This window comes from Chlamydotis macqueenii, chromosome 20 (assembly GCF_036417535.1).
Source record: "Chlamydotis macqueenii isolate bChlMac1 chromosome 20, bChlMac1.mat, whole genome shotgun sequence".
NCBI classification, from domain to species: Eukaryota; Metazoa; Chordata; class Aves; order Otidiformes; family Otididae; genus Chlamydotis; species Chlamydotis macqueenii.
Window position 1 is genome coordinate 7,379,707 of NC_141575.1, and position 26,187 is coordinate 7,405,893.

The following is a 26,187-nucleotide window of genomic DNA, read 5'->3' on the forward strand; positions in this document are numbered from 1 at the left end:
GCCCCTTGAGCCCGGAGCGGGGCTGGGGCTCGGCGAGGGGCAGCGACCCACGCGTGGGGCTCGGCAGTGGGGCTGGGTGGGCAATGCGGGGGAGGCAGGTGCCCCAAACCCATGCCGTGCCGGTGGTGGTACGGGCCTTACTGGTGTTTTTGGAGAGGGTGCTGGCCCTGGTCCCCAAAAGCATCCTTCACAGCAGCCATCCCTGCCACGCACCGTGCTGCCCACGGAGGAGCGGATAACGCACCCTTCCCATCACCGTTGCATCGGGTCCATGTCCACTGCGTTGGACGCTGGCCTCAAGCATCGCCGGGTGGTACGTCGGAGGCAGAGTGGCTCTGTGAGCTTCTCCCAGCATCCCACCTCCACGCGCCGGCAGCAGAGCGGGGGTAACGCTAGCTTGGTGTCGCCAGAGCCCCCGTTCGTACCGGTATCGGAAAGCGTGTTTGCACCTTGGTGGATGTTGGAAGAGCCCGCACTAGCGTGGTACGCGAGGGGAGAAAAGAGCCGTGGGGTTTTTCTGTTATGGGAAACGTGCGTCTCGGTGCAGCCCGCTCGAGGGCCGATCCTGCCCCCATCACAGTCAGGGGCTGGCACTGAGCTGAGGAAAGCGTGGCAGGGATAAATGGAGTTACGGATGAAGAGGATGAGGATGGAAGAGGTGAAGGGTGGACTGGAGGGCTGTGCTTTCGCTGGGTGTAGCGCTGGGTGATGGTGCTGGGAGATGAAAACACTGATGGTCTTTGAAGCCAAGAATCTAGTTTACTTATAGATTAAGTAGACAAAACTCTGCTGGAGTCCACGGATGGAGCGCTGTCCGCTTATTTCACTGGAGAACTTGGCTTCACTCTACGTTTCCAAAGCTCTGTGTCCAGACACATGCAAATGCTGTAGCAGTGATTTATTTCCTTATTTTGTATTTATTTTTTCTCCTTGCCTGAAAGATGTTTGGTTTAAGCGTGTTGAGGTTCCTCTAATGTGAAAGGGTTGAATTCTGCTGTTCTGGTAGCTTTAGCAGTCTGAACAAGTGGATTAATCAACCTGTTTTATTTGGCTAGAAATATAATCAGCTGAAGATCTGGAATCTCTTGTTTCCAGACTTTAATTCCTTTTTTTTTTTTTTTTTTCCATCGAGGTTTCTGTCTTTACTTTCTCCAGAAGAGACAGAATGGCTCGAGATCAGGAATTGCTGATAAAGATAGGAGGGGTTGAGTTTTTTTAAAGGAAAAGCAATTTCCTCTATCGCACCGTGATCAGACCTCGTCGGCTCAGCGACTCACCTGGCTCGTGCAGTGCAGAGCCAAACAGGGGACACGCAAACCTGCGCCGAGTCACATTGAGCGAATATTTCCCTGTCTGACCTTGTGTGTTGTATTTGGTTCTGTCGGTGTCAGAAGGCGTCGCCTCTCCCATCTTGGGCTCCAATGGTTTCATCGAGAGCGTCCCTCTCCTGTGGGCCAGGTGACGAGGGTACTGCGAGACAGCGGTGGCTGGTTCAGCGGTGGCTTTGGGATGCTCTCAGATGTCCGTATGCGATGCTCACATAACATCCCTTTGCGTTTCTGCTACAGGAGGAGGCAGGGATGCGCGCCGGGAGGTTTTGTGTCTAATCCCAGTGATCCCCCCGTGGGCCGCCCTCGCCTCTGCGCTTCCCATCTCACTTGTGAAGCAGGAGCGCCGGTGACCATAACTCTTCCCCACCAGCCCTGGGTGCGCTGAGTTTTTCTTGTGGAGGCCAGTGTTGCCCTTTGAAGTTTTAAAGTGCTAATTATCAATGCCTACAGCTGCTTGATCTCAAAATTGCTCTCTCGTGCCTTTACGGTGATGGCCAGGGTAGGGCCACATGGGCAGATTAGCTCTTCTCAAACAGGCCAATTTGTTATTTGTTGGCGTGACAGGTTGGGATTAACCCGGGCTGAGGGGGGATTGCTGGCGGGTGGGTTTTAGTGCATCCCGGAGGGGGATGAGGCGGCAGCGGGAGGAGATGCTGAGCTCGGCAGCATCCCCCTGCGTGAGGTGGGAGCTCGCGGAGGTGGTACGGGTGGGTGGTACGGTGTGGGAGCTGGTCGCTGTGGGTTCTGCGTGGGGCTTTTCCGTGCTGTCCTGGCAGCTGGGTGTTGCTGGAGTCCAGCGCAGAGGTTTGCTCACAAAGGGTGTTAGGCAGCAAAGTCACAGCAGAGCCGCTGGGCACCACGGGCTTAGCTGAAACCTTCCTTTTTCTTTAATTCAAACATGTTTTCAACATTACTTTTTCAGTTCAGTAGGTCATTAATGCATTATATGCTTTATTGCATGAAGCAAAAGGGCCTTTTCTCATACATGTTATCAGAAAGGCTCCCTTCAGTGCTGATGGGGTTATTACTGATAAGAAGTTGGTGTGGGAGTCCTCGCATCCAGTGCTTGTTCAGCATTACCAGGGCTTAAATTCTCACTTCAGTGCATTTTTCTCGTTCTGATCTAAGACGCACTTCAGCTACTGCTGAGCTGCCTGCTTGCTCCGCTCTCGTTCTCTTCCCTTTCCCAGTTTCACAATGTTTATTTTTCTTTCCAAGCCTGTGATCATGTTAAAATCCCGGATTTTGTTTTTAAGAGAAGTAAATTGCTAATCCTCATGTTTGTGGAGACAAGCTTAGAAGTATCCCCTGCCTTACTGCCAAAGCCTCTAACACCCGCCACGGAGCCTCTGCCGCTTCCTTTTGTACAAAATTGTCTCGTTTTGAAGCGAAAGCTGGAGCTTTGCTGGGGAAGCTGACTGGGGGACGGCTGCTGCTTGGATGGATGCTGGGTGTTGGAGCAGAGATGCGGCCGCTGTGGCCAGCGTGGTCCTGGCTGGACTTTCCCTGCGTGAGGAATTGAAACTTCTCTTTTCCACTCATTTCTGTAGGGTGGTGTTGAACAACGTGAGTCTCTTTGAAGGACATTTTGTTCTGATTCTTCCAGCCCCAAGTGCAGCAAATGGGTGGGCAGAAAAGCCCAAGCCTTCTTACACAGCCCCACTGTCCCCGTGCTGAGCCTGGCTCAGCAGAAGAGCTGCACCTAAACCCTGGCTTTAGGCATCTTTAGACCGTACTAAGTGTTTCAGATCTCCCAAGCTGTTGCCTTCTCTCCTCTCCATGGTTTCTGTAATGCTCCTGGGTCACCAGGTCTCAGACGTGACCTTGAATCTGGCTCCTCACCTCTGCACCTCGTGGGAGGGGACAACGAGCAATTTCTGCTGCAGCCACAGGGCAGGAAACGCAGGTGGCTGGGCTCCTCAGGGCAGTGAGCCACGGGAAGGGGAAGGCATCCCGTGCTGCTACGGAAGTGGGTGAGGGCTGAGTCAGGGCGTGCAATGATGTCTGATGGGTCTCCAGCCTCTGGCATGGGGCCATCTCTCGCTGGGATGCTGGCAGCCGAGGTGCAGGAGGTGCAGCCGGAGCCCTGCTACGGGTGGTGGCTGCGGCTTTGGGTGGGATTAGCTGGTGGGTTTAGCTGGAAAGAGGAGCCTGGCAAAACCCCGGAGGCAATGGGGGGGTGGCCTGGCTGACTGGGCACAGGGGTACAGACAGTGAGACAAGGAGTGGTCCCAGTTGTGAGCACTGACTTGGTCTCTTCATCATCTGGCTGGGGAGCAAGAAGCACCATGGGGACAGGTCACCTTGGAGGGGGATGTCCCTGCAGCACTGGTGGTATTGTTGGAGGGGAAAGACTTTGGTCCAGACAACGGAGCCATCAACAACCAGACCCTCCCGCACCAGGGCTGTGCTCCTCAAGGGACTGGGAGCTGTCAAACCCTGGTGGGACAGAAACAGCCAAGTTGCAGAAGGCAGTTTTGGGACATCTTGCTGGTGCTGGTCCCTCTTGCAGCTCTAGGTGACTCCTCTTCCCTCCTCCTGTCCAGCCATTACACTGTTAAGGAAAGGTCTTCCCACCCAGGCTTCCCCGTGATCAGCTTTTCCCCTGTGCTTAGCATCCCTCTTTCAGGGATGCCCATACATGTTTAATGCCCGTGCAGCAGGTTGGGTTTCCAGGGCTGGGTCTGCGTGGTAAGGGAGACAAAACGCCTGACTCAGCGAGGGGCAAGCGTGGGGAGCTGGGGGGGTGAGCTGGGGCTGCCCTGCTGCTCGTCGTTTGGGAAGGCAGCTTAAGCTTTCCTGGTGTGAGGGCTCGGGATTGTGTTCAGCGTGGTTACTGATATAGCTTGCTTTCAAGATGGCAGCGGGATTTAAATTTTTTTTAAAGAAATGGAAATTAATTTCCAGATGTAAAGGCTGACAATAAGGAAGATGGTCCCATTACTTGGGATCAGTATGGGAGCAGGCAGGGCAGAAAGCGCCTTTTTCCCAATCAAGTAATAAATTGTGAGGTTTGTCTCTTTGAGCTTAAAATAAAGGGATGTTGCCCACAGCAGAAAATGTCACTCCCTTGCCTTCCTCCCTACCTCCACGCTCCTGTCTGAGTCATTCTCGAATCAGATGCATCCAACTGTCCTGACTCAAGATTCTGAGATTCTTGGACTTAGCGATGCTCATGAAAATCAGGATATTTCTGGGAGGATCTGCGGAGCATCCAAGGTCTCGTTTGTTGGCTTCCCTCTGCAGGGATCAGTGCTGGGATTTTTTTTTCTTTTTTTTCTTTTAAATGGTAGCTGAGATTGAGACATCATCACATCACTGAGCTGCCACTGGGAAAACACCGTATGTAAAACAGGACTGCTGCTGGGTGGTGTGTGGAAGTTATTTATCCGTCTGCTCTTGGTAATGCCCAAACACCAGCCCGTGGGGAGGCCAGGCTGCTGAAACACTGAGTCTTCACTCGCTGGCTTGCCTGAAGCTGCGTGGTGGGCAGGAGGTGTCCCGGCCCTGTTCGCCCATGCCAGTGGTCCTCTGGGCTCTGCAGAGGTGGCTGTGGTCCCAGGGACTGGGACAACTGGGACAGCAGCCTGTGGTCAGGATGCCGGTGTGTGACTGGGGGGGACTCTTGCAACACAGCCCGGGGTTTGCGTGGGGTGCAGAGGTGGTGCCTGTCCAGACAGCTGGGAAATGTGTGGGATGGGTTTCCTGGCCAGCGGCTGGTTTTGCCCCTGGAACATCCTCCTGGGGCCGCCTGTTCCCAGAGAGGCACCTCGGCCTTGATCCTGCCCGGCGTGGACCGGGCTGTGCCGGGGGGGAGAACACCACTGCGGTTCAAGAGCCATGGTGCTGGGCTGGCAGCAGAGCTTGTCTCACGGGCTGCGCCGAGGTGTGACCGCAGTGGGTGAATAACCACATCCCGGAGGGGACCGTGGTCCTCGTGTGCTCCGCTGCAGCCTTGGAGGTGGCTGCAGCATCTTGGGGTCTCTCTGGGTGGGTGGTGGTGATGGTGGGCAGCCAGTCCGTACCCGGGTCTGGCCCCACCGGCTGCGTGCGGGGAGCAGCACAGGGACAGTGGCATCCAGGACTTCCCTCACCCTGCGGCCGCGGAGCGCAGAACAAGCCGTCCCCGCGGAACAGAGGCCCCGGATGCGAGTCTGCTGAAGTCAGGGGAAAGATTTCGGAGTCTTTTTTTTTGACAAGAGCCCATGGCTTATAAATACACAGGGCAAAGTCATTGTGCTGCTGCTAATATTTGCAGGGCGAACGCCAGCTGGCTGCCAGGAAGTGCTGCTGCAGATCTGAGGTGCTCGCCGGCGCTTCCAAGAAGCAGCTGAGATCTTAGCGGTGGGGTGATGCATCTGCTGTCGTTGGAAATAAGCTCATGCCCTTGCCGGGTGCTGAACGCAGGGGTTTCTCTTGCAGCCGTCTGGCTGGAAGGGGGTGGTCCTTCTGCTTTACCTCTGACAGGCACTTAAACAAAAAAAAATAATGTTAAGGAGCAGGGTTGCTGTACTACACCTGAGACTTCACCGAGCTCTTAAAGAAGGCTACAGCAAGGGCTCAGACCTGCTCCAGAGCCCTGGAAACCTGCAGGCCTTGCTGTCCCAGCTCGCGCTGCGTGTCCGTCGCTGGATGGGCGCGGGGGGCCGGGGCGGGCACAGTCTGGCACTTTGTAGCTGGCTGGGGATATGAATATGTTTTATGAGCTGAAGGCTAGATTGCAGTCTCACCATCTGCCCTGCCTCGGGGGTGTCGCGTGGCTCTGCCGCCCCAGGAGAACAGAACTGGTTGCAATTCAGTCTCATTAAACTGGCTGAAAACCAGGATTTCTGGTTCACAGGAAATTATTTGCTTTTTTTCTTAATTTGACTTTTGGGTTGGGTCAGGCTGAAATGACATGGTTGTTCTTGCTTTACTTCTGCTTACGCTTGCAGTCAGCTCCAGCGCCCTGCACTTGAGGGTACCCAGTTAGATCAATGTCCCTGTTGTGCTTGGGGCTAAATCCAGCCCCAGGCTGGAGCTGGGGGCTGTGAGCTCCCTGCAAGGGGGAAACACTCCCAAAATCCCAGCTGAGCTTGTCTGGAAGGGTCTTTTATTGGATTACAGCTTGTCAGTCTGGAAGCATTTAGAACAAGACATTCTGCACTTGGAATAGTTGAATCTCATTTGGTTTTGGCAGAACTTTTTTTTGCCCCTAATTCAATAGGAAAATTCCCAACAGTGCTGGTCCTGGTTCCTCTGCAGCCACCTCTCCCAAAGGAGCGTGGAGGATGTCACCTCTTCTGATGGGGCCACTTGCTGTCCCCCGTGGCTCCTCTCCCTGCTTCTTCACAGCCAGGGATGCTGGAAAAGTGGTCCAGCTTCTCCTGCATCCCAGCTGGCTGGGGTCCTGCAGCCGCGCTGGCCGTCTCCCCTTGTTTTCACCGGCCGTTTAAAAAGGCAGCGAGCACAGAGGGGGGACGCTTGGTTCACGTGGTTTGCCGGACTGCGCCTAGCTGCCTGCAAAGAATGGCCTGTCTAAACACGCTGCCCAGCGCGCGTCGGCCGGGGAGGGTTTGAGCTGCCCGCAGCCGCTCTTTTGTTGGAGGCTGAATTCCTCCTCTGGCTGGTGCTCGCCTGGATCTTCCCATGCAAAATTCCTATTGCCCTTCGTCACAAAGCGCTGTGGGGTTGTGATGCTGGACAGGCATCGTGCTCAGCAATAGCTCTGCTCAACCCTCTTCAGGCCTTTTTTTATTTTATTTTTTTTATTTTTTTATTTTTTATTTCCCCTTCCTCTGGAAAAGATCTTTGGGGTCTGTGTGGCTGCTCCATAAACACACAGGTCCCTTCTCAATAAATAAGGAGCCTCCCTGGAGCTGGATGAACTAATGCAAAGCCTTGGTTTAATCTTGTGCTGCTTAACGTGGGATTTTTTTTTTTCTGAACACCTGCTGTATGAATTAAAATTTGCCTTGTAAATGTAACCGATTCAGAGTCTGAGCATGAAAGACAGGCATTTGCTTTGCTCCTGGAAAAAAGAAAAAAGCCAAACCTTGCAGGTTTTTCTCTTGAGGCAGCTCGGCCTCGAAACCAGAGAGAAGCCCCAGTCTCTCATTTCACCATTTTCAATTCGGTTGCCCCCCGTCCTTATAAATAAGCCGCCCGAAACATGACGAGGCAAGCGTCTCTGCTATTTATAGCTCGCGCTGCTCCACATGCCGGTTTGAAAAATCAGCAGCTCGGTGGCTCTGCAGCCCTTCGGCAAAAGGCGTAAGGACGCAGGCTGCCGCAGGCGCGGGCAGAGGGGCGCGTGGCTAAAGGCGGTTGGCGGTGAGCCTGCGCCCCGAGCAGGTGAACTGGTTTCCGCGGTGGGGATGCTCCTCCTGGGCGAAGGGGAGCCCCTCCAGCGCTGCTCTGATTTGGGCAAGGGGCTCCGCTTTAGCATGGGTTGGGACCAGTGCTACTGGGGATGCTCCGGGCGAGGTCGGTCCTCCCACCTTGCCCTCTGGGTTGGTTATCACCAGACAAGATACACATCGATATTCCTCAGGCTTTTTTAAAAAACTATTTTCGGAAGCTGCATTAACCCTTTCTTTTTTTTTTTTTTTCCTCCCCCCCTTTGTGGCATCACCTCTGTATAATGAAGAGGCTGCCGGTAACCTTTACCTGTTCAACTGGTCATGCCGCTTCTCAACGAATCTGCTTTATTCCTGGCAAATCATCCTGCCGCAGTTTTCAGGCAGCTTTGCTCTATTTTGACTGACTGACTGAATTAACTGATAGTGCTGCTTGGGCTGCTTTGATCCCGTATTATTTATGGAAATGACGGCGTATAACGCTGTGTAGCTGATTAATGCTGCATGTATTTTTAATGTGCTAGTTCTGCTGTTTGATCTGTGCTAAATGATGATTCTCTGATGTGTTCCTGGGTTCATACTGGTCCCTTATGAAGAGGATATTGAAATGGACTGTTTGTTTTGTTGCTTTTTTTTTTTTTCCCCAGTGGTCTCATCGTGTGCTGGTTTCTAAGCGTTCACAGATCGTTTTCCCAAGTGTCACTCCGCCGTTATCACATGGAGCATTTACACTTTATTGCTGTTAATTTGAGCGTTTCATTGGTGGCATTACTCGAAATTCATCGCTGTGTGAGCCGTTGTTTGGAGTTTTGTGGAGATATGAGGTGGAAAGCCAACTGCTTTGGTGATGCTCAACCCTTCCCCGTGAGCGACTGCTGAATCCCAGCTCAGGCATGACTCAGGTCCAGCGACATCCGAATGAGGAAGGAACCTGTCTGAATTGGAGGGGGTATAATTAATATTTCCTGTGGCCTATCACAGGATGGCTGGGACTGGTCAGTATTAAGAAAATTATTTTAATTGCCAGGGAGGGGTGTGCTTGACCTGCAGCTTCTTCCTCTGCGGTGCGGGATGTGGTCGTGGTTGGGGAGGGACCGGTGGGCCAAGACGGTGTTTCATCCCGGGAAATACCCACCGCATCCCGTGGAGTGCTCCTGGCGCTGCCGCAGGGGAGGGAGCCTGATGCCCTTCATACCTCCTCCAAAACCCTAGCCCTCCTTCCCCGTCGCCAGACGTGGCCAACGGGGTGGAAACCAGGAGGTTGTTCCAGGAGGGCCATCTGTGAGCTGGAGGATCAGCATTTCCCTTCCCCAGGGGAAAAACAGAGGCAAGGAAGTTGTTGTTTATTTTTTTTTAAATTATTTTATTTCCCCTGCCTATTATAACACCTGCTTATTTTCTGACAGAAGCAGGTTGTCTCCTAACCCTTGCCCCCAGCGCGTGGTCAGACGCCTTCTCCCCTGGGCACACGGTCCTCCAGCAGCAGCAGGTTTGCCAGGATGCTTTCGTGAAGACCAGCGTAAAGATGCAAAGCAAGGCTGGTTGAAACTCTTTAAATGAAGGCTTTTCCCCCCTCCTCTGAACAGGGCTTTCTGTCAAATCAGCAAAATATATATCTTTCTGCAAAGGATTCCTTTTCCTTTGATGGACTTTATATTGAAAGCAGTTTAAAGTTGATGTTTCATTCCTTCCCTCCAAATTTTTCAAAGCTCCTTGTTCCATGAAAAACTTCAATAATTCTGTTTTCCTCCTGCCTTCTATTTCGAAGAAGGTATAATATATATGTATATTTTTATATAATACATACAATTTTTAAAATATTTTCTTCCGTCAGCTGTAACTCTTGCCTTTTGTCACTGGGCACAAAATAAATATTTTACTGTTTTCTGGTGTTCTTCCCTTGCCCCAAAACAGAGACACGCTGACCGGAGCACTGCAACAAGCCAGTTATTTGGGGGGAAAATCCCACATCGGGGGCGCTGAGGGAGCAGGCAGGATTTTTGGATACAGCTCCGACAAACCAGGTTGCTCCTCCAAAACCTGTCTCGATTGAGTAATGGGGCAGAGGCATCCCCACCTTGGCGGTGCCGTCTGTGGCGCGTTGGATGGGGAAGGAGGGCGCGGTACCTTGCGCTACGCCCGCAGCTGGCACAGCTTGGGGGGGGGGGGGGGGGTCCTTTCTGTGCACCCCTTCTTACCCCAAACTGCAGCCTGAGCGGGGTAGGAAGCTGGGCTGGGATGTCATTGGGACCCTAGGGTATCCAGGGAAGGTGGAGAATCCACTCCAGGTTGTTTATCAAAACAAAAGTTATTCCAGTTGAAGTGGAGCGCGCCGACCTGTCGGCTCTTGCCTGGGCTGGGTGTTTGCTCATTTGCCAGTACAGGAGCCTCCCTGGAAAATGAAAGCAGCCCTGTTGTGCTCTGCCCTTCCTTGCTGTGATCAGTTGGGTTTTTTTTTCCCCGGTCCCAGTGCTTGAGGAGGGATTTGGGGGGATTTGCCTTGTTTTTAAGCACCCTGAGCGACTTGGACATGAGCACAGCCATCCCGTCTCCTGGCACCCCCTCCTCGTGAATAACCCGTGCTCAGATCTGTCTTGTGGGGTTTTCCAGCAATGCCCACCGATTCCTGAGCAGGACTGGGGCTGCCCCAGTTTGGGTCGGAGGAGCCGGTGGGCTGCGCGGCGTCGCCGTGCCTTTTGCAGCGTCCCCTCCGCCGCGGGGCCAGCTGGCGCGGGGAGCAGATGGGGAGGTGGAGCTGGGCCGCTTGGCCGGCTTTCAGGCTACGATAAAGCGAAGTGACGTCGAGAACGAAATACCTGTTATCGGAGAAAAGCAAACAGAGCCTCCACCTGCCTCCAGCCTTCCTCCCTTCAAGGGCAGGCTGTGCGCCTGGCGTGTAGCTCCCGGTAGAAGATGTTTTATTATTAACGTGCTTGCTTTGGCTTGGCGGTGTTGTTGAGAAATCCAAGCTTGACTCCAGATAATGAATGGCAAACACTTATCTGGACTTAACTATTTTATTCTGCGTGTTTTTTTTTTTTTTCCTCCTGGAAGTTTACAGTAGGCTGTTGAGGACGTGCCCTTTGACGCGGATTAGCGCTGACGCCTCGCAGTTGGATCTTCCTGTCCTTTTCACGTTTTGGTTGTTGCTTTTCAAGGGAGGCTTTTGTGCATGTCTAATCCAGTTAAAATGAAAAATAAACAAGAAATGGGCCGATCTCTGAAGGGCCAGTTGGGTATGAGGGCGGTGCTGGAGGACGGCGAGCGTTGGGGTGGGATGGAGGGGGTGACGGTCCAGCCGTGCCCAGGAGAGGGCCTGTCCCCCCAGCACCCCGGTTTGGGGTCGAGGGGTGCCTGGAGCAATGGCTGTCACTCATTTTTGGTTGATACACCTCTGAAAAGCTTTTCAGTACGTGTGTAGATGGTGATTTGAAGCTTGTGGGCTGGGGAATCGAAGCTTTCCTCTCTCTGCTCCACCACCCGTTGCTTTGTGATCCCTCTCAGGGACCTCCCTTGCGTCCTGTCGTGTACGTACGTGAGCTGGGTGGCCCTTGCCCTGGGGCTGGTGCCTCTCCCACCCAAATCTTTGTGATCCCAGGTGAGGTATTGGATAGTCTGTGCAGTGTTGGCCATATTGATCTAGAGCCTCTCCGTGCATTGCCAGGGTTGTGCCGGGTACCTGCAGCTCCCCAGGATTTGGTAGGATTTGGGATGTCCCTTTGCAGGTGGGACCCAGGTTCTCTTTTTGCAGGGTTTCTCTTTGGCAGCAGAGCTGGGGGAAGCGGGGGCACCGCTCCTCCCCCGGCCCCTTGCAGAGGTGTTACAACGCCAAAACAGCCATTATAAAGCCCTCCAATTGGGAAATGGTCACCAGAGAAATGTCACCAAACCTCTCCTGGCTGCCCACTGGCTACAGAGGAAACTCTGTGGTTTTGAGCATCTTCTTGACTTGGGACCAGGCTTGTTTTGCCAGCCCAGAACGGAGCACGCTGCCTTTGCTGAGGGATGCTCCCCCTCGGTGATGCCGTCCCGGTCGCAGGATGCCGGTGGTGTGGCGCTGCTGGGAGGCTCAGGTCTGGCCCTGCAAATCAGCCGTTTGGGTTTAGCATCTTGGTTCTTAGCTCAGTGCCTAAGTTGTGAGTGAGATGGGGAGTGTGCAGGGTGCCCAAAACCCTCGTGCCTGGCTGCCTTCGTCCGCCCCGTCGCGCTCTTGGGGGTTTTGCCTGTTGAAGGAGGATTTGGCTGTTCTGTGGGACAGGGCTGGTACCTGTTGTGCTGTGCTGCTGTGGATGCCTTGTATTTATTGTGAACATTTCAGAGAACAAGTCACTGTTTATTTGTGGTTGCTGAACCACAAATGTGTTTAATGGAAACACTTTCCTTTCGAAGGTGAGCTATTGCTAGAAATAAATACAGGCAATGCCTCGTGGCGGAGGCGGGAGCCGGGACTGGATGGAGCTGCGGTGTCCGTCGGTGTCGGCAGCAGCACGGGGAGTAAGGAGAGAGAAATTAAAAGCTGATGTGCAGCCTTGATTGGAGTCATTAATCTGCTGCAGGGCTTGGGGTTAAAGCAGAGGCAGGCGAGAGGCTTGTCTGTGTGCTCGGGCTGGATTTGTCCTCTCTAAATTTACTCCGTCACTGCAGCTGATAGAGGGAGGTTTGGGGTATCGCTCAGGTGCACAGAGACATCCCCTGCGGCTGCCTGCTCCTGCTCAGTCCCTGGCAGGTGATACCGGATCTGCTGCGGTTCCCCGTTTCCAGTGACAAGTGACGGCTTTCTCCATCCAGGTTTCCTTTTTCCGTGACGCGCCCTGCCCCGTATCAGTTCCCTCTTTGAAAGCTCAACTTCTCATCTGTGGATTTCCTAGCAAATTTTGTCTTGTTGCAGTATTTGCCACCCGTTTCAGCTGGTGCTGGATGAAAGCAAAGGCGAAACCAGTTCTCACAGGGGGAGCTACAGTCGCCTGACGTGAGCCGGAAGCGAACCTGTCGCATTATAAAATAAGGGAATAAAACTTACGGAGCAGGATACCTCTCTTCCCAGCTCAGAAGGCATTTTCTTTGCCCTCTCCCAGCTTGCAGCACATCATAACTCGCAAGGCCGTGTCTGGCAAGAGTTAGGGCAGCTCCAGGTTAGCCCGCGGCGCTGTGTCGTCATAGCCCTGAAACGGGACCCACATGGCACAACCTGCCCGAAACCAGTTGTGGTTACTCATGCTTCATGCTATCCCTCTCCCCCGCTGGAGTTTCTGCTGTGGTAATTCCACTTAATAAGCGAGGAGACAAAACACCTTTATTAAACTCGGAACTGGGCTTGGGAGCAATGGGAGAACTGGGACTCGCTGGCCTCAGGCTGCCCAAAGGTTTTTGTCTCTCCAAGTCCCCTCTCCCTTCCTCTGCGTGGCCTTTAAAGTGAGCGAGAGAGGAAGAAAGATATTTTGTTTGTGGTAAATGAAAGTCTGCATTTAAATATGTTTATCTAGAGTAGGAAAAAAAAAATTATGAAAGTGTTTTGGGAATGGATCCTGTGATGTTGGGGCTTCACTTCATCTCCAGGCTTGGGAATGCAGTGACCTAAGGATGGATGGGACTCAGGCTCTGCAAAGCTTCTTTTTATTAACACTTTCAGTGTTTATTAGCACTGTGAATAAAAGCAGCCTTTGTGAAGGGGTCTGTCCCTCTGCTCCTGCTGTGGAGGAGCTGCATCTTGAAAGGAATTGCTCTGGGCACCTGCTGGAGTCACTGCTGAAAGTTTTTCATTCCAGATTTTCTTCACAAGCTTAAACATAAAATAGCCTGAAACCCTCCAAAGCAAGTCTGCCCTCTCTTCCTCCTTAGAAAAGCAAAAAAAAAAAAAACCCACCTGTAAAAGTGCCTCTTGCTGCAGAGCTATGTGCAGTGGCCCCTTGCCCCATATCTGCAGAGAGCATCACTTCACGCTGAAATGGCTGAAAAGATGTGCACGAGCCCCTTCAGCAATTTTGTCTGGAAAGGATTTAAAGAAAACTGCTCACTGGTCTTTGGTAACTGCCTGGGGTCGGTGGGAAGGGGAAGCTCCAGCTCCCTCTCTGTGTTGGTGGAGCACCCGGTTACACCATGGCTACATCTGGTGCAAAGAAATCAGGTTACGTCTTTGCTACCAAAAAAAGATGTGTTTTGCAGTGAGATCAGCCCTGTGCATTTGCCACCTCACCAAGAAACCTCTCCGGAGGTCCAGGCTCTGCAGCTCGCACCGCGATGTCCCTACGTGGAGGGGACACGGCTGTCACCGTCCCCAGCAGCCCACCTCCCTTGGGCACAGGCGTCGGCCACAGCAGCTGGGGATGCTGAAGCAGATGTGTTATCACCTACGCTATGATTTCTGTACTAAGCAAAAAAAAAAAAAAATAGTTTTGCAGCAGCCTGAACTTGGCCATTCCCTTTCCTTCTGGAAGGCAGTGTGAGCATACCCATGGAGCGGGGGCAGCGACGGCCCAGGATGGCAAACCCTGGGCTCGGGGTGGGTCGTTCGGTGGGTGCTCAGCACCGAGCTGGGTCCAGCGTGGTCTGGAAGGAGGAGGTTGGAGGTCGCATCCATTCCTGCTGAAGCTGAATGTGATGCTGAGAGCACGAGGAGTTAATTGTGGTGGCTCGGAAGAAAAGGAGCTACTGCATCTCCAGACGCTGTCAGCAGGCTGGGTCCAGAGGGGGAAAGGCTCTCCAAGGCTGCCTGCCTTGCAGCAATGTATTTTGGGTTGGAGTAACTTAATTGTGTCAGACAAATGTGCAGGCAGGAGGCAGCTCCTGGAGCTGGGCAGATTAGTTCCTTGCAAGCTGGATGGGGGGAACGAGCAACAACTTTTGCATTCGTGAAAAAAAGCTTTTGGGTAAAGAGGGGGAGGCAAGCCCTGGCTTCATTTGTGGAGCAAAGGAGTCTTCCTCTGCATGCTTCACCTGGGCTTTTGGGAATGAAGAAGATTTGCCCTTCTTGACGTGCAGTTTCTAACTGTCTTCAGGACGGAGGCACGGAGAGAGCGGGTCTCTGGTGATGCTCTCCTTAGTTGCTCTGTATTTGAAGTATCTAGTGGCTGCAGTCTGCATCTTAGTGGGATTCCTTGCAAGGAAGTTTTTATTTGTTAATGCGAGCAAGAAGAAATCACTTGTGTTGTTTAACTTCCCGGCACACCGTGCTCCTGCCAGCGGGATGCTGCCTTAATACGTCTTGATGTTCACCGGGCGATGGTCGGAGCTGGTAACGTGATGGGAAATAAGGTGATGGAGCCAGGCCAGGGCGCGTGTGCTCGTGCGGGCACAGGGGCAGGCGAAAGGCGTTTAGTGAGGGCTTGCCATCAGCGTGGCTCATCCAGCCACAGCACTGCTGGTGCCTGGAGCTGGCTCATTTGCAGTGGTAGCTGCTTTAAAGAAAAAAAATAAATCAAAATAAGCAAATGCTACATCTTTGAATCTGTCAGATGAACATCCCATGTCCAGCCGTTTTTCGTAGTTGTCAGTGGAGTTTCTGAGAGTGGTGGCAGCCGTGGCGTGGTGAGCTGGTCCGTTAAGGGGTTGGTGGTTATCTCGGAGGAGTTGGGGAGGAGGAGTGAGCCGGAGCCTGTGGTGTGAGCCCGTGGCCTGAGTTCTTCACCCCAGCACTGGTGTCGTCTCTGCCCCACAGCTGCTGGGAGAGCCTTAATGAGACATAAAGGAGCAAAGACAGAGAGTGCAGCCTTCACATTTTCTGTATCGCTGCTCAGATGGTTAAAACTCACATATTCTGTGTTCTGTGTGGCCACCTGCATGAAGGTTTACCTTCATTAGTGGCTCTTGGCAGTAGGGAAGTCCTCTCCTCTACGAGAGTCATCTAGAGCAAGACGAGCTGTGACGGTTTAAGAATTGCCCACTGCCTGTTCCCCATCCCCAGCTGGAGGTCCTTGCTCCTTGGCACCCATTAGGTGCGGTGGGATGAGGCCGGTGACTGCACCCACCATGCTGGGTGGGCAAGTGATGGATGGCAGCTTGTTAATATGCTTTTAATAAGGCAGAGCCCTTGGGAGTCTTGGCTGAGGACACCTGCGTTTGTTGCGCCAGTTCATACCAGCATCAGCAGTGTCTGGATCATTCGTGACCACTGAATGCCAGAAGAAGGCAGCTGGAGGACCAAGCTCTCCTGTACAGACCCGACAGCGTCGTGGGGCTTTCAGCAGGGTCAGGTGGTTCCCGCTGCCTCAGCAGTTCGCGTAGCTGGGCGTGAGGGCCAGCGTGGCCTGCCAAGCGCCGAGCTGAGCTTTGGCCGGCCAGCGAGCCGATGGTTTTGTGCAGAGTTGTCTTTGTACCGGTGGAAGATGGGTGCGGCAGAACTGGTTTCCTTTTCTCCACTCCTGCCAGCCTGCTGGCTTTTGCTTTTGTGGTTTTATGCCCCACTCTTTGCTTTTATTTCTTTCCCATTAGCTCTGCCTTCTTCGCCTGCTTTATCCCCCACCGTTCGCCTTCCAGCAGCACCAGTTGCAATGCTGGAGGAGCCACCCAGTTGCCCCAGTATAGCACCTTGTTGTTAAACCTTTTTAGTGGCGTGTGAGCTCATTCCTGCCGCTCCCCGACCAGCGCCCATGGGTTGGGTCGTCTGGTCCCTCGGGAAGGGGACAGCGATGGGGGCTTCACCTCCACGCCTGGCTGTTCCCACTGCCTGGCCCTGGGAGCCGGCAACAGGCGTCGGGGGGAGCGCTGGTGCTGTCGGAGTGGGAATTGTTCAGGAGAGACATCTGAAAAGCTTATCTGGGAGGAGGAGGAGAGCTGCTGCCGAGAAAGATCTGCGGCTGCTGGACCTGCCGTGCCTCCGACCGCGGCTGGGCAGGGGATGCGGTCAAGCGCATCCGGAACTGAAAGCGTTGCTTATCTCTGCTGCGGCAAGTTCCAGCAGCGGACGCGACTGTTATTTAAATGAACGGCTCTACCGTGCCCTGGCCGAGATGTCACCCGCGGGAGTCCGCAGCTCGTCGCTGAGCAAGGAGGACGTACAAATCCTTTTCTGTCCCTAACTTAGGGTGATGCAGCATTTCCCCCCGGGCCGTCACGGCACGTCAGCGCAGCTTGGGGCTGTACAGAGGCAGCTCTTGAAAGGTCTGGATGTTTGCCGCAGTGAAGCATCTGAAAATTTCTGGCTTTTGAAAATTGAGGAAGGAATTGGGTACGTCCCCGGGACCGGGGCGAACATCATCCTGCACAGCTCTGACCCCGGGCTGGTGTCACCTGCCTGTTTTATCTCAGCACGAGCACTGAGTGAGGCTTTAACTGATTTACACCAGTGTTAAGGGAAAGAAAAGAGATTAATTATTTTAATATGGAAAGTTGTGGCCTTAAAAAGGCCTTATTAGCCTTGTGCTTAAAGATCTAATGTTGCAGTGGTGTCTGGGCTTGGGCATTGCTGCTCTACTTGAAGTGCAAACATACCTGGAGCGTTTCCCCCTTCTGCTCTGGCCAAAAACTAAGGAGTGAGGGATTTTTCCTTGACAGGGTGGTTTATCCCTGGACTCCCCTGCGGAGCAGGGTCAGTGACCGAGAGGGCCTGGCTTCCCCATTTCTCTTGGCTGTAGAAGTGGGAGCCACCCCTCGCTTCGGGGGATTCGCTATTGGTGTCGTCTCCAGATGGGTGGGTTTGGCGGCGTGGGAGATGCTCACCTGGGTGACCTTGGAGACGGTGGCTTTCCGGAGCGGCAAGGGCAGAGCTTCCCTGTCGTATCCTGTTAACGCACCGGAATCCTGTCCCGCCGGCTCCGACCTGGGGATGTCTGCATTGCAGGTGTGGTTTTTAGGCAGGAAAGCAGCAGCTGTGAAGGCAAAGTTAACTTGGGTTTCCCCATGTGTGCGAGCCTGTGTGGGAGCCTGGAGCCGGGGAGGAGCCAGCCTCAGTGAAACCCCAATGCCGTCCCTCCCCAGGAGGATTCCAGTCCTGGCTGTGTGCTGGGAGCCTTGCTGGGAAGGGTGGGGAAGCGATAACGGGGGGGTTCATCCGAGCTCATCCTCCAACTCCGCTCCTAACTCCTGTTTTCTCCGTGGTTATTCATGCAATGAACTTCATGGCCCAAACACGAGCATGGACAGGACGATTCTGGCTCGGGGTTTTTCTCTGTGGCGCCTTTAAAGCTACTTTATAAATGACTGTGCTCGTTCGTTAGCTGCAATTCCCCAAAGCACCGAGCAAAGTTTGTGATTTTAATTACTTTCTGCAGTGACCTGAGCACGTGGAGTCTTCAGCAGAGGATTACAGTTCGCATTATTCATGCAGCTTTTTTTTTTTTTTAATCCCTTTCTCTGCTAGGCCGCGGTCGATAGATGCTAAAACTGAAGGCTGCTGATAAATTGCCAGCCCCGGCCCGTGCGAGGTGTCTTGATCTCTGAACTCAAGCATTTTGCTGACAAAACGATGAAGTTTCCTGCGAGGCACTGCGGAAAGTACGTCCGTAGGGAGGGCACGCGATGCCAGGCTGGCTGCGTGCTGCTGCGGAGGGGTTTGTCCAAGTTCCAGTTCGTCCTGTTTATCTCTCAAACTGGAGCTGGCCTGGATGTGTTACGCTCTGGGTGGTAACAAATACGGAGATTTTCAAACAGAAACAGGGAATATTTATATGGTTGCAGACGTTTGTGGAAATATTAGTGAGAAAACCTAACCAACTAAAGTAAAATGCCAACAAAACTATTTTCAAATTCATTAAAAGGCTTGAATCCATTTTTTTTTCCACTGTTGAGATTTTAATCCTCAGGCATTTATTTAATCTATTTGAAGTTACTGTAGCTTCTTGTAGCATAAACATTTTAGGGCCACGTTCTTCTTTATAGGCAGTTTGCTTAAGCAGAGACCCAGAGGCTTTGCGTATGGAAATTCACTGTTAAAGCAGTAATTCTTTAACTGCAGCTGTGTAATCCCTTCTGCACAGCTATAACCTGGTTTTAATAACTACTGGACCTCTCCTGCTTCCCCTGGCACCTTGTGTCGATGGGAGCTGTCAGCCCCGGTGCCATGCGCGGGGATCTCCCAGCGCAGTTAATGAGAATCTATATTTTACCTTTTTCTTTTTTTTTTTTGCCTATTTTTGCAGGGTTTGATCCTTTAGTCTCCCAAGACAGCTGTACACCTGTGAGCCTGCCGTCTTTGATGCACGTTTACCGGGGAATGAGCTGGTTCAAAGCTGCGGTGCGGGTTGCTAACTTGTTCAGCATCAAAAAGGAAGGGAAAGCAACAAAATTCCTCGGTGCTTGATGCACAGCGGAGCCTTTCAGAAACCAAATGTCTGGATGTTCGATTGCAGGTGCAGGGAAGGAATAAAAATAACTGATCCCGGGAGGAAGCAGCATTGCGTTTAAGGCCGGAGAGCCCTGGCTGTGGTTAGCCGAAAGAGAGGAGCGGTGGCTTTGGTGGCTCGTGGGGTGGGAGGGCTGTGAACCCCAGTGGGGAAAAATGCTGCGTCCCTTCGGAAATGCAGAGAAAGGGCAGAAGGGTGGCACGGTCTGGGCTGAGCTGGGATTTGGCTGAAACCCCAGGTCTGCCTGCTTCACGCCAACGAAAAGCGCTCGTGTGGGTTCTGGTGACCCAGAGAGCCGGGACCTTGGCTTTGTGCTTCCTTCCAAGTGATAAGAGAGAGACTTAATCAGATTTCATTTTCCTCAACAAATATGTTTAATCTTTTAACGACATTACAAGTGATGTATACGCATCGAGAAACCCTTGTCTTTCCCCCCTGTTGACCCATACAATCCTTTTACGGAACAGCAGAAGTGACTCGTGTGAAGCTCTGAACGGCGGTGATGTGAGCGATGCCGTTCTCTTCGCCAGCCGCGCGCCTGACTCTGCGGTGCCCTGAGCCTGGTGGAGTCTGTAGGTGCCCTGGGTGTGATGCACTCGGTAATAAAGTGAATGCAAAAGAACAGAAGACACTTCTCTATGTATATAAATATTTTTGGGGTAGGCAGAGATCCTCTTTCTACCACTCTGACTTTGCATTGTAGCCTCAAGTGAGAGTAAATTATGAATCTGAGCACTTCAGTGCACCTTCGTAATGCGAGAGTCAACTATTATTTCGTACTAAGTGCCGTCTAGATGCGCATGGAGCCTGGGACTTGGCAGCACACCCCTCTTTAAGAAGTTACAGAGCATCAGCTCATCTCTGATCCTGTTCTTGCAGGAGCTCTTAGCCCATGGCAGATGTTCCTCAGCTCCCTGCGGGAGAGCTCGCCCAGCCCCTACCCTTTCAGATCTACAAGCCGTGGGGTGCAGGTGCGCTGCCTGCGATGGTTGGAGGCAAAAGCACCGGTACACTGGAATGACATCTCCTGTGTTCATGGCATCAGCTTGGTAGCACCCAGCTACCCAGGGGAGGAGAGATGGAATTGAATGCAAAAGCCAGTCCAGGAGAAGAGTTGACCACACTGAGATGATGGCATCAGAGACGTGGAAAGGACCGGCTGGAGCTCAGTGAATTGTTTTACAAGGGCTGGGTTAAATAGAACTTTCTCTTTTAACAGACAGCAGCTTGTGGCGAGGCTCACGCATGCTCTCGTTATCCTGTATCCCGTGGTGGGACAGCACCATCCTGACCTTCGTCCAGTTTGCTGGAGAGGTTGAGCCCACTGGTGGATTGTATTGAGGGGATGAAATGTCTTCTCAGAGTTAAGGGAAAGAGCTTGTTGAGAGGTGAGGGGGAAAGAGCAGCGGTGCGGCACAGCTGCATCTTTGGCTGCAATAAGGAAAAATTCCCAGTGGAAACCGCCGTGTCAGACTGTTTAAGGGGGATTTGTGTGTTTGTGGGGAGGAGTGGAGCTGCAACCATCCCTGAGCAGTGGAAATGGAGAAAATCAGAACTGCGAGTCTGGGTGAGAGCAAAGCTCCACCCATCCAAGACTGGCCAGAGGAAGATGCCAAGAGGACAGGGCATAATCCTGACTTTTTGCAGCCTTTGTTTCAGGGACTTTCCCATCAGATGCTTCTTCCAGATTCCTGTGTTTCACAGCTGCCAGCGGACCTGTCCTCCGTGAGCTTATCCAGCCCTCCTTTGAAGCCGTAGGTATTTCTGGCTCCTAGAACATCCCCTGACAATGAGTTCCACAGTTTAATTACAGGGGGAAAGGAAATGGCCTTGGCTAGATTTTTAAACCTGCTGCCTGGTCCCTTGATTCCTGTGTTGTCAGAAATGGTGCCTGGAAGAGGGATTGAGAAGGGGAAATGAAGGACAGGGAGAGAAGGTAGGGCTTGAATTTGGGAATAAAATATGGGGAGAGGGGAGGAAACTGCTGTATTAATACCAAATGGGAGCCTTTCCTGGGATGGGGTACCGTCGCGTGGAGAGCATGCAGCTCTCTGTGCCGATGAAGGGGATATTGAGCTGGCAGTTTAATATTTGGGAGGTCAGACTGGTGTGAAGTGAGATTACACTGGTGTAAACCCCGTGTAAGTACAAGCAGTTGGTAAACAAGAAGCTAGTGCCTCCAGCCTCGGACTGGGTTGCTTTGGGGCTGCTCACCCTGAGCCACGCGTGCCGGGGAGGAATTGGGGTGCAGTGGTGGAGGGAGGAGGTGAGGACGCTGGCTTTGCCTCTACCAAAAAATGGCAGCAGACGCCCCGAGCCTGCCATCGTGACTGCTGTGTCAGATCCAGTGGGATACCTGCCGGCACCTGCTTCAGCCAGCCCTGCAGCACCGTGCTGCGGAAACCACGCTGCTGCCCAAAAAACCAACAGTACCTCCAGGTTATATATATATGTATATATAATTTTTTTAATTTTTTTTTTCCTCATCTCCAGAGGATAGGAAATGGCTGTCTCCCCAGGGATGTTTTTGAAGCAGGAAAATAAATAGCATCCCTAGGACTTCACAGCTTGCTCTTTCAGCTGCGCGTTCCTCTAACAAAAAATTGTGCATCTCGTGCTCAGCGCAAGCCCCTCAACCCGCACCCCCAGGCAGGGGTCTCATTCCCCAGTGCTGGATTTCCAGTGTCAGATTTCCCAAGTCACTTCCCAGTAAGTAGGTGACTTTGCTCAGGATTTGCATGGTTTCGGGATGTCCCCAGCAAGTACAGCTTCATACAGACAGCTTTGTGTGTTTCACAGTGTTTTCTTCTTTTGCCATTTGTAAATATTTCACCCGTTTTTAAATTATTCATTCGTTAAGTGGCTGGGATGGGAGAAGGCATCGTGCTTAAAATATGTGTGAGGACTTAAAGCACTGCACGTCTGAAAGGATGTGAAAAAAGAATTTGGGAGATTATGTTTACAGGGTAGAACTTTGCCTTGGGGTGGGATTTGGAGAATGAGATCCCTGCCTGGGGGCGTGGGCTGGAGGGGCTTGCGGGGAGCCGGTGGTCCTGCAAACCTGGCAGGTCCTTGGTTGCGTTGGTGCTGCTTGCGGCCACAGCGTGCATCCAGTACAACAAACGGTAAAGAATAGAAATAACGATTCTCCAGTTTATTAGTAACCTATGATTCCTGCATTAGAATTAATCACTTCAGGGTTGCAGCTACCTGCAATGGCACGTTAAATCCGTATCTCCCACCCAGCAGCCTGTCCTTTGCTGTGCAAACTGTAATCCTTTTCTTTTACCCCTGCCTTGAAGCACTGAAAAGTAGAGGTTAAGATGCAGCTCATGAAGGGAGCGGTGCTTGGGGGTTTTCTTGCTTGGAGGAGTAACGTGGCAGTGATCCGTGCTTTTACAGTGCCTCTATTCCTGGATCCCAAAAGGTCATCGGGCTGTTAGTTAATTAAAGCCTGTCGACACCTTCACGAGCAAAGGTGGTGGGTTTTATCACTGATCGCCAAGTGCTTTGAGCTGCTTTACGGGGAAGGAAGGGAAACCTTGATGTTTTAGAAATGGGGAAACTGAGGCAGAGACAAGCAGAGCTCGGAGGCCATGGGGGAAAACCCTGTGGGTGGGGAAACTGAGGCAGAGCGAGGGTGAGTGACTGTGGGAAGCTGGGGAGAGCTGGGAACTGGATCTCAGACCAGTGCCCCATCCCAGAGAGGGCTTTGCCCTTGGCTCCCGTCGCTGATAGAACAGAGCCATTGAATTGCCCGGGCTGGAAAACACCTCCAAGATCAAGTCCAACCTCCAGACAGTACCTCCGGCTGCGGCTGAGCATCCCAGCACGGGGCAGCTCCGGGGTCCGTCCACCCGTGTTTGTTCCTTTGTGTTTGCGACAGCTCTCGGCAAGGCGTTTTTGAAGGTTACCTTCAAAAGCAAAACATTTGCTTGAGAAAACTGAATAAAGGCTCCAAAAACCCAGGCTCTGGCTGCTAGCCAGGATAATGTTCCCTAGTCATCTTCTGCAGTGCGCATAATCTCTGGTGTGTCCCCAGATGTCTTAGGTAGATGTTCGTTACTGCTTCCCAATTCTGGCTGTGGACCATCCTCGCCTTCTCGAACCCGGCTGCCATCAGGACAACGAAGCGTCTTTCAAATTAAGCCTCGGGTTTTCATAGTCTGGTACATCATCATGTCAAACCTCGGCGCTGCGCGAGGCGATGGATTTGAACGCTGCTGTCTGCTTCTCCTCTGCTGCCCAACCAAAGGGGCTTCAGGGCATTTTTGGGTTGCGACAGCCAGGTGGATGCGGGTGCCGAGCTGGGTGCAACCAGGGTGTTTTGGGGGAGGGGGGTGGGAAGGGACCACGCGTGATGCTGCTCCCCAGAAACCTCTGGGGCGGTTTGGAGGAGGCAGGGCCCGTAAGGAAATGACCCTTCTGGGAGATGTTTTCTGTGTCTGCCCCGTTGCGCCTTATCATGCTCGCGGGGGCGATTTTTGCAGCTTCCCCTTCGCTTTGGCAGCAGACAGGCTCAGCTCCGCGCCCCCGCCGGCAGCAGAACCGGCCTCCCCCGTCCCTGCCGAGGCAGCTGGAGCCGCCGCTCCACCAGCCTGTGAACAAAAAGCTGCCTTTTCCTTGTGTTATTTTGGATTGTTGCAGCATTTCTGGCTCTCCCGGAGCTGGTGTCTGCAGAGCTGGCAGCATCTGCGTTGCCGTTGAATTTGGCTGCTGGGACCGAGCTGCCTCCGGGTTGTGACCCAACTTTGTGCAATTTTGATGGACAAAGACCCGTGAGGGGGAAAAAAAAAAAAAAAAAGGCATTGGGAAGTGTCTGTGTGTGTTTTTTGGAAAGCGTATGGCTTTCCAAAAGCATCTCAGCGCACAAACAGCCCAGCCGTTGGAAGGAAAACCCAGTTTGGTAGTTGGTGCCGTTGCCAAGGTCAACCCAACGCCAGCTGCTGTTTCCAGCAAGGCTGTTCGTGTTTGCATCTCTCAGGTAAGGCAGCGGGGCCCGGACGGACCCTGCCTTCGCCTCCCGGCACCCGTGGGGCTCCTGTAAGTAGCAATGACGTTCCCAGTGAGTTGTACCATGGTTTGGCGATGGCTGATTGAGGTCCTTCAATAAGGGGCAAAAGAAATGTGAAGCTTTTGCCAGTATATGCAGCTCCTCTGACCTCTATTTTAACATTTTCCCATGGCTGATTTTCTTGGAAGGTAATACGCTGTCAAAATCAGGTTTTCCCCCTCCTATCAGTATAATATATTTGGAGGCAGTGGGTTTGAATGGGAATTTGACCTGTAGAGCCCATCGCTTCCCAGCTGAAGAAGCTCAGCCCTCAGCTGCTGCTGCTGGAGCATCGGGATGGACTCGGCGTGCGGCCGGCGGTGGCTTCGGCTGCGATGCTCCTGCAGCGTGAGGTGGTCTCTGCACAGAGCGGCTCATCGCTGCCGCGCCGGACCTGCCCTCTCAGCGCTTCCCGTCGCCATTAGAACGGATGCAACGCTTGGTTTCTTTTCTTCACCAAGCCTAGCAGGGGTAATGGCGCTGCACGCAATGAGCTTTGAAAGGTAAATTTGTTTTGATGCGTGTTTGGCAAACTCCGAAGCGCTTTTGCTCGACAAGTTTCCGCAGCTCCCGCTGGCTGGGAGGAGCCCAGTGCCCAAATTGGTAAGGTTCGGCTTGGGTGATTGAGATGGGAATTGGGTTCGTTACGTGAAGTGGCTGCTGAAGGGGATAACTGCAGATCTTGAGGGGTTTGTCCTATTTGCTGGTCTAGATTGAAGGAAGTTTAGGTGCAATTTCACAGGTGTATAGGTACAGAATGGCTTCTGTGGGGATACTGTGCTTGTGTAGAGTAACAAAGCTAAAGCACTCGTGTTTCCGTGTGTGTTGGAAGAAAACAGAGGCAAAGTAGAAGTGCTGAGGGCGATCGAACAGCCAGGTGCTGCAGCCAGGCTGGCTGGGGGTTGGAGAGGTCCTGTGGCTTCTGCATGGCCCTGTTTTGGGGAGAGGGGGGTCCTCCCTCCCCCTTGGCTTGTAGGGCTCCTTGAAAAGGCAGCCTGTCGTCATGTTTTTGTGTTCACTTAACGTGTTTGGCAAACTGCTCTGTCATCTGCCGTCCCGCTCCACTGCAGTCCACTTGTGAACGTGGCCGGGGCGAGGGCTGCTCCCCGGAAGGACGGACGCTGGGGAGCCTTTCCAGCGCTGCTGTGATGTGCTGAGTGTCTCCAAAGACACTCTAAGGTCTTCAGCGTGGTCCAGTGTCAGCAGATTACTCCCGTATTCATAAATAAATCTTTATTCACTCACTGGGTTTTCAGTGTGGTTCGATCCAGGCCCCCGCTGAGGTCCCTTCCGTTGGACCAGGACACAAGTGTGCAGTATAAATGTTGAATAATCTGAAATATTTGTGCTGACGTAGAGCATTGGTGTTGGGTCTTCTTGACACGATTTGAGCTTTAAGTCAAGTTTTCTTGGGATGGGGGCCTGGCCTCCCCCCTCTCCATGAAGAGCCCTGAACACTGGCTTTTCTCAGGGAATAACAAATACCAGCAGTTGCGTAAAGCCCCTGATGCTTTATGCGCTATTTCTGCAAATAATCCTTGTTTACAATTCACCCTTGGCAGAAAAAGACTTTAAATTATTAAGGCAGTAAATATTTTGTGATGAAGGAATGGAGATAAAGCTCTTGGCAGAAACAAATTGTCAGGGAGAAGTTGTTCTTGTTGGCGCATTTGGTACTTTAAAGTATTATGAGAAATAATGCGCGAGGGGACTGGGAATTCGTCACTTGATCAGAAGATTTGCTTCTCTCTTGAAAAAGCAGCTGCTCGGTGTATGCTCCCCATGACCTCTGTGGACAAGGGGTGTCCCCAGGGCACACGTGTGGGTCCCAGAGCTGTCCCCCCTCACCGCGGGGCCAAAGGTGGCCCGTTGCTGTGCGTGTCCTGTGTCATCAGCCCGTTGGATTAATGAGATGTGTTCCAGTGGTGTGAAATGGAGGATCTTATAATTAGTGATTAGCCACCTGTTGCTTATTTATCTCCAGCACTTGCCAGCTCCTGGAGCCGTGTAACCAGACAACGATGAGCGTGTGGTAGAACACTGTCCCAGGTTGCCCAGAGAGGTGCTGGATGCCCCATCCCTGGAAACGTTCAAGGCCAGGTTGGCCGGGGCTCTGAGCAACCTGATCTGGTTGGAGATGTCCCTGCTCCTTGCAGGGGGGTTGGACTGGGTGGGCTTTAACGGCCCCT

General features: G+C 52.7%; 1 protein-coding gene across 1 annotated transcript in view; it reads left to right on the forward strand.

Moving 5' to 3' along the window:
* The first annotated feature begins 271 nt into the window (after nt 1-271).
* Nucleotides 272-26,187, forward strand: part of MEGF9 (multiple EGF like domains 9) — a 51,966-nt gene continuing 26,050 nt past the window's right edge. Inside the window, exons 1-2 of the mRNA XM_086764205.1 lie at nt 272-427; nt 7,568-7,664. Of these exons, the coding sequence (XP_086620331.1) occupies nt 272-427; nt 7,568-7,664 (253 nt within the window). The remainder of the gene's footprint in view (nt 428-7,567; nt 7,665-26,187) is intronic.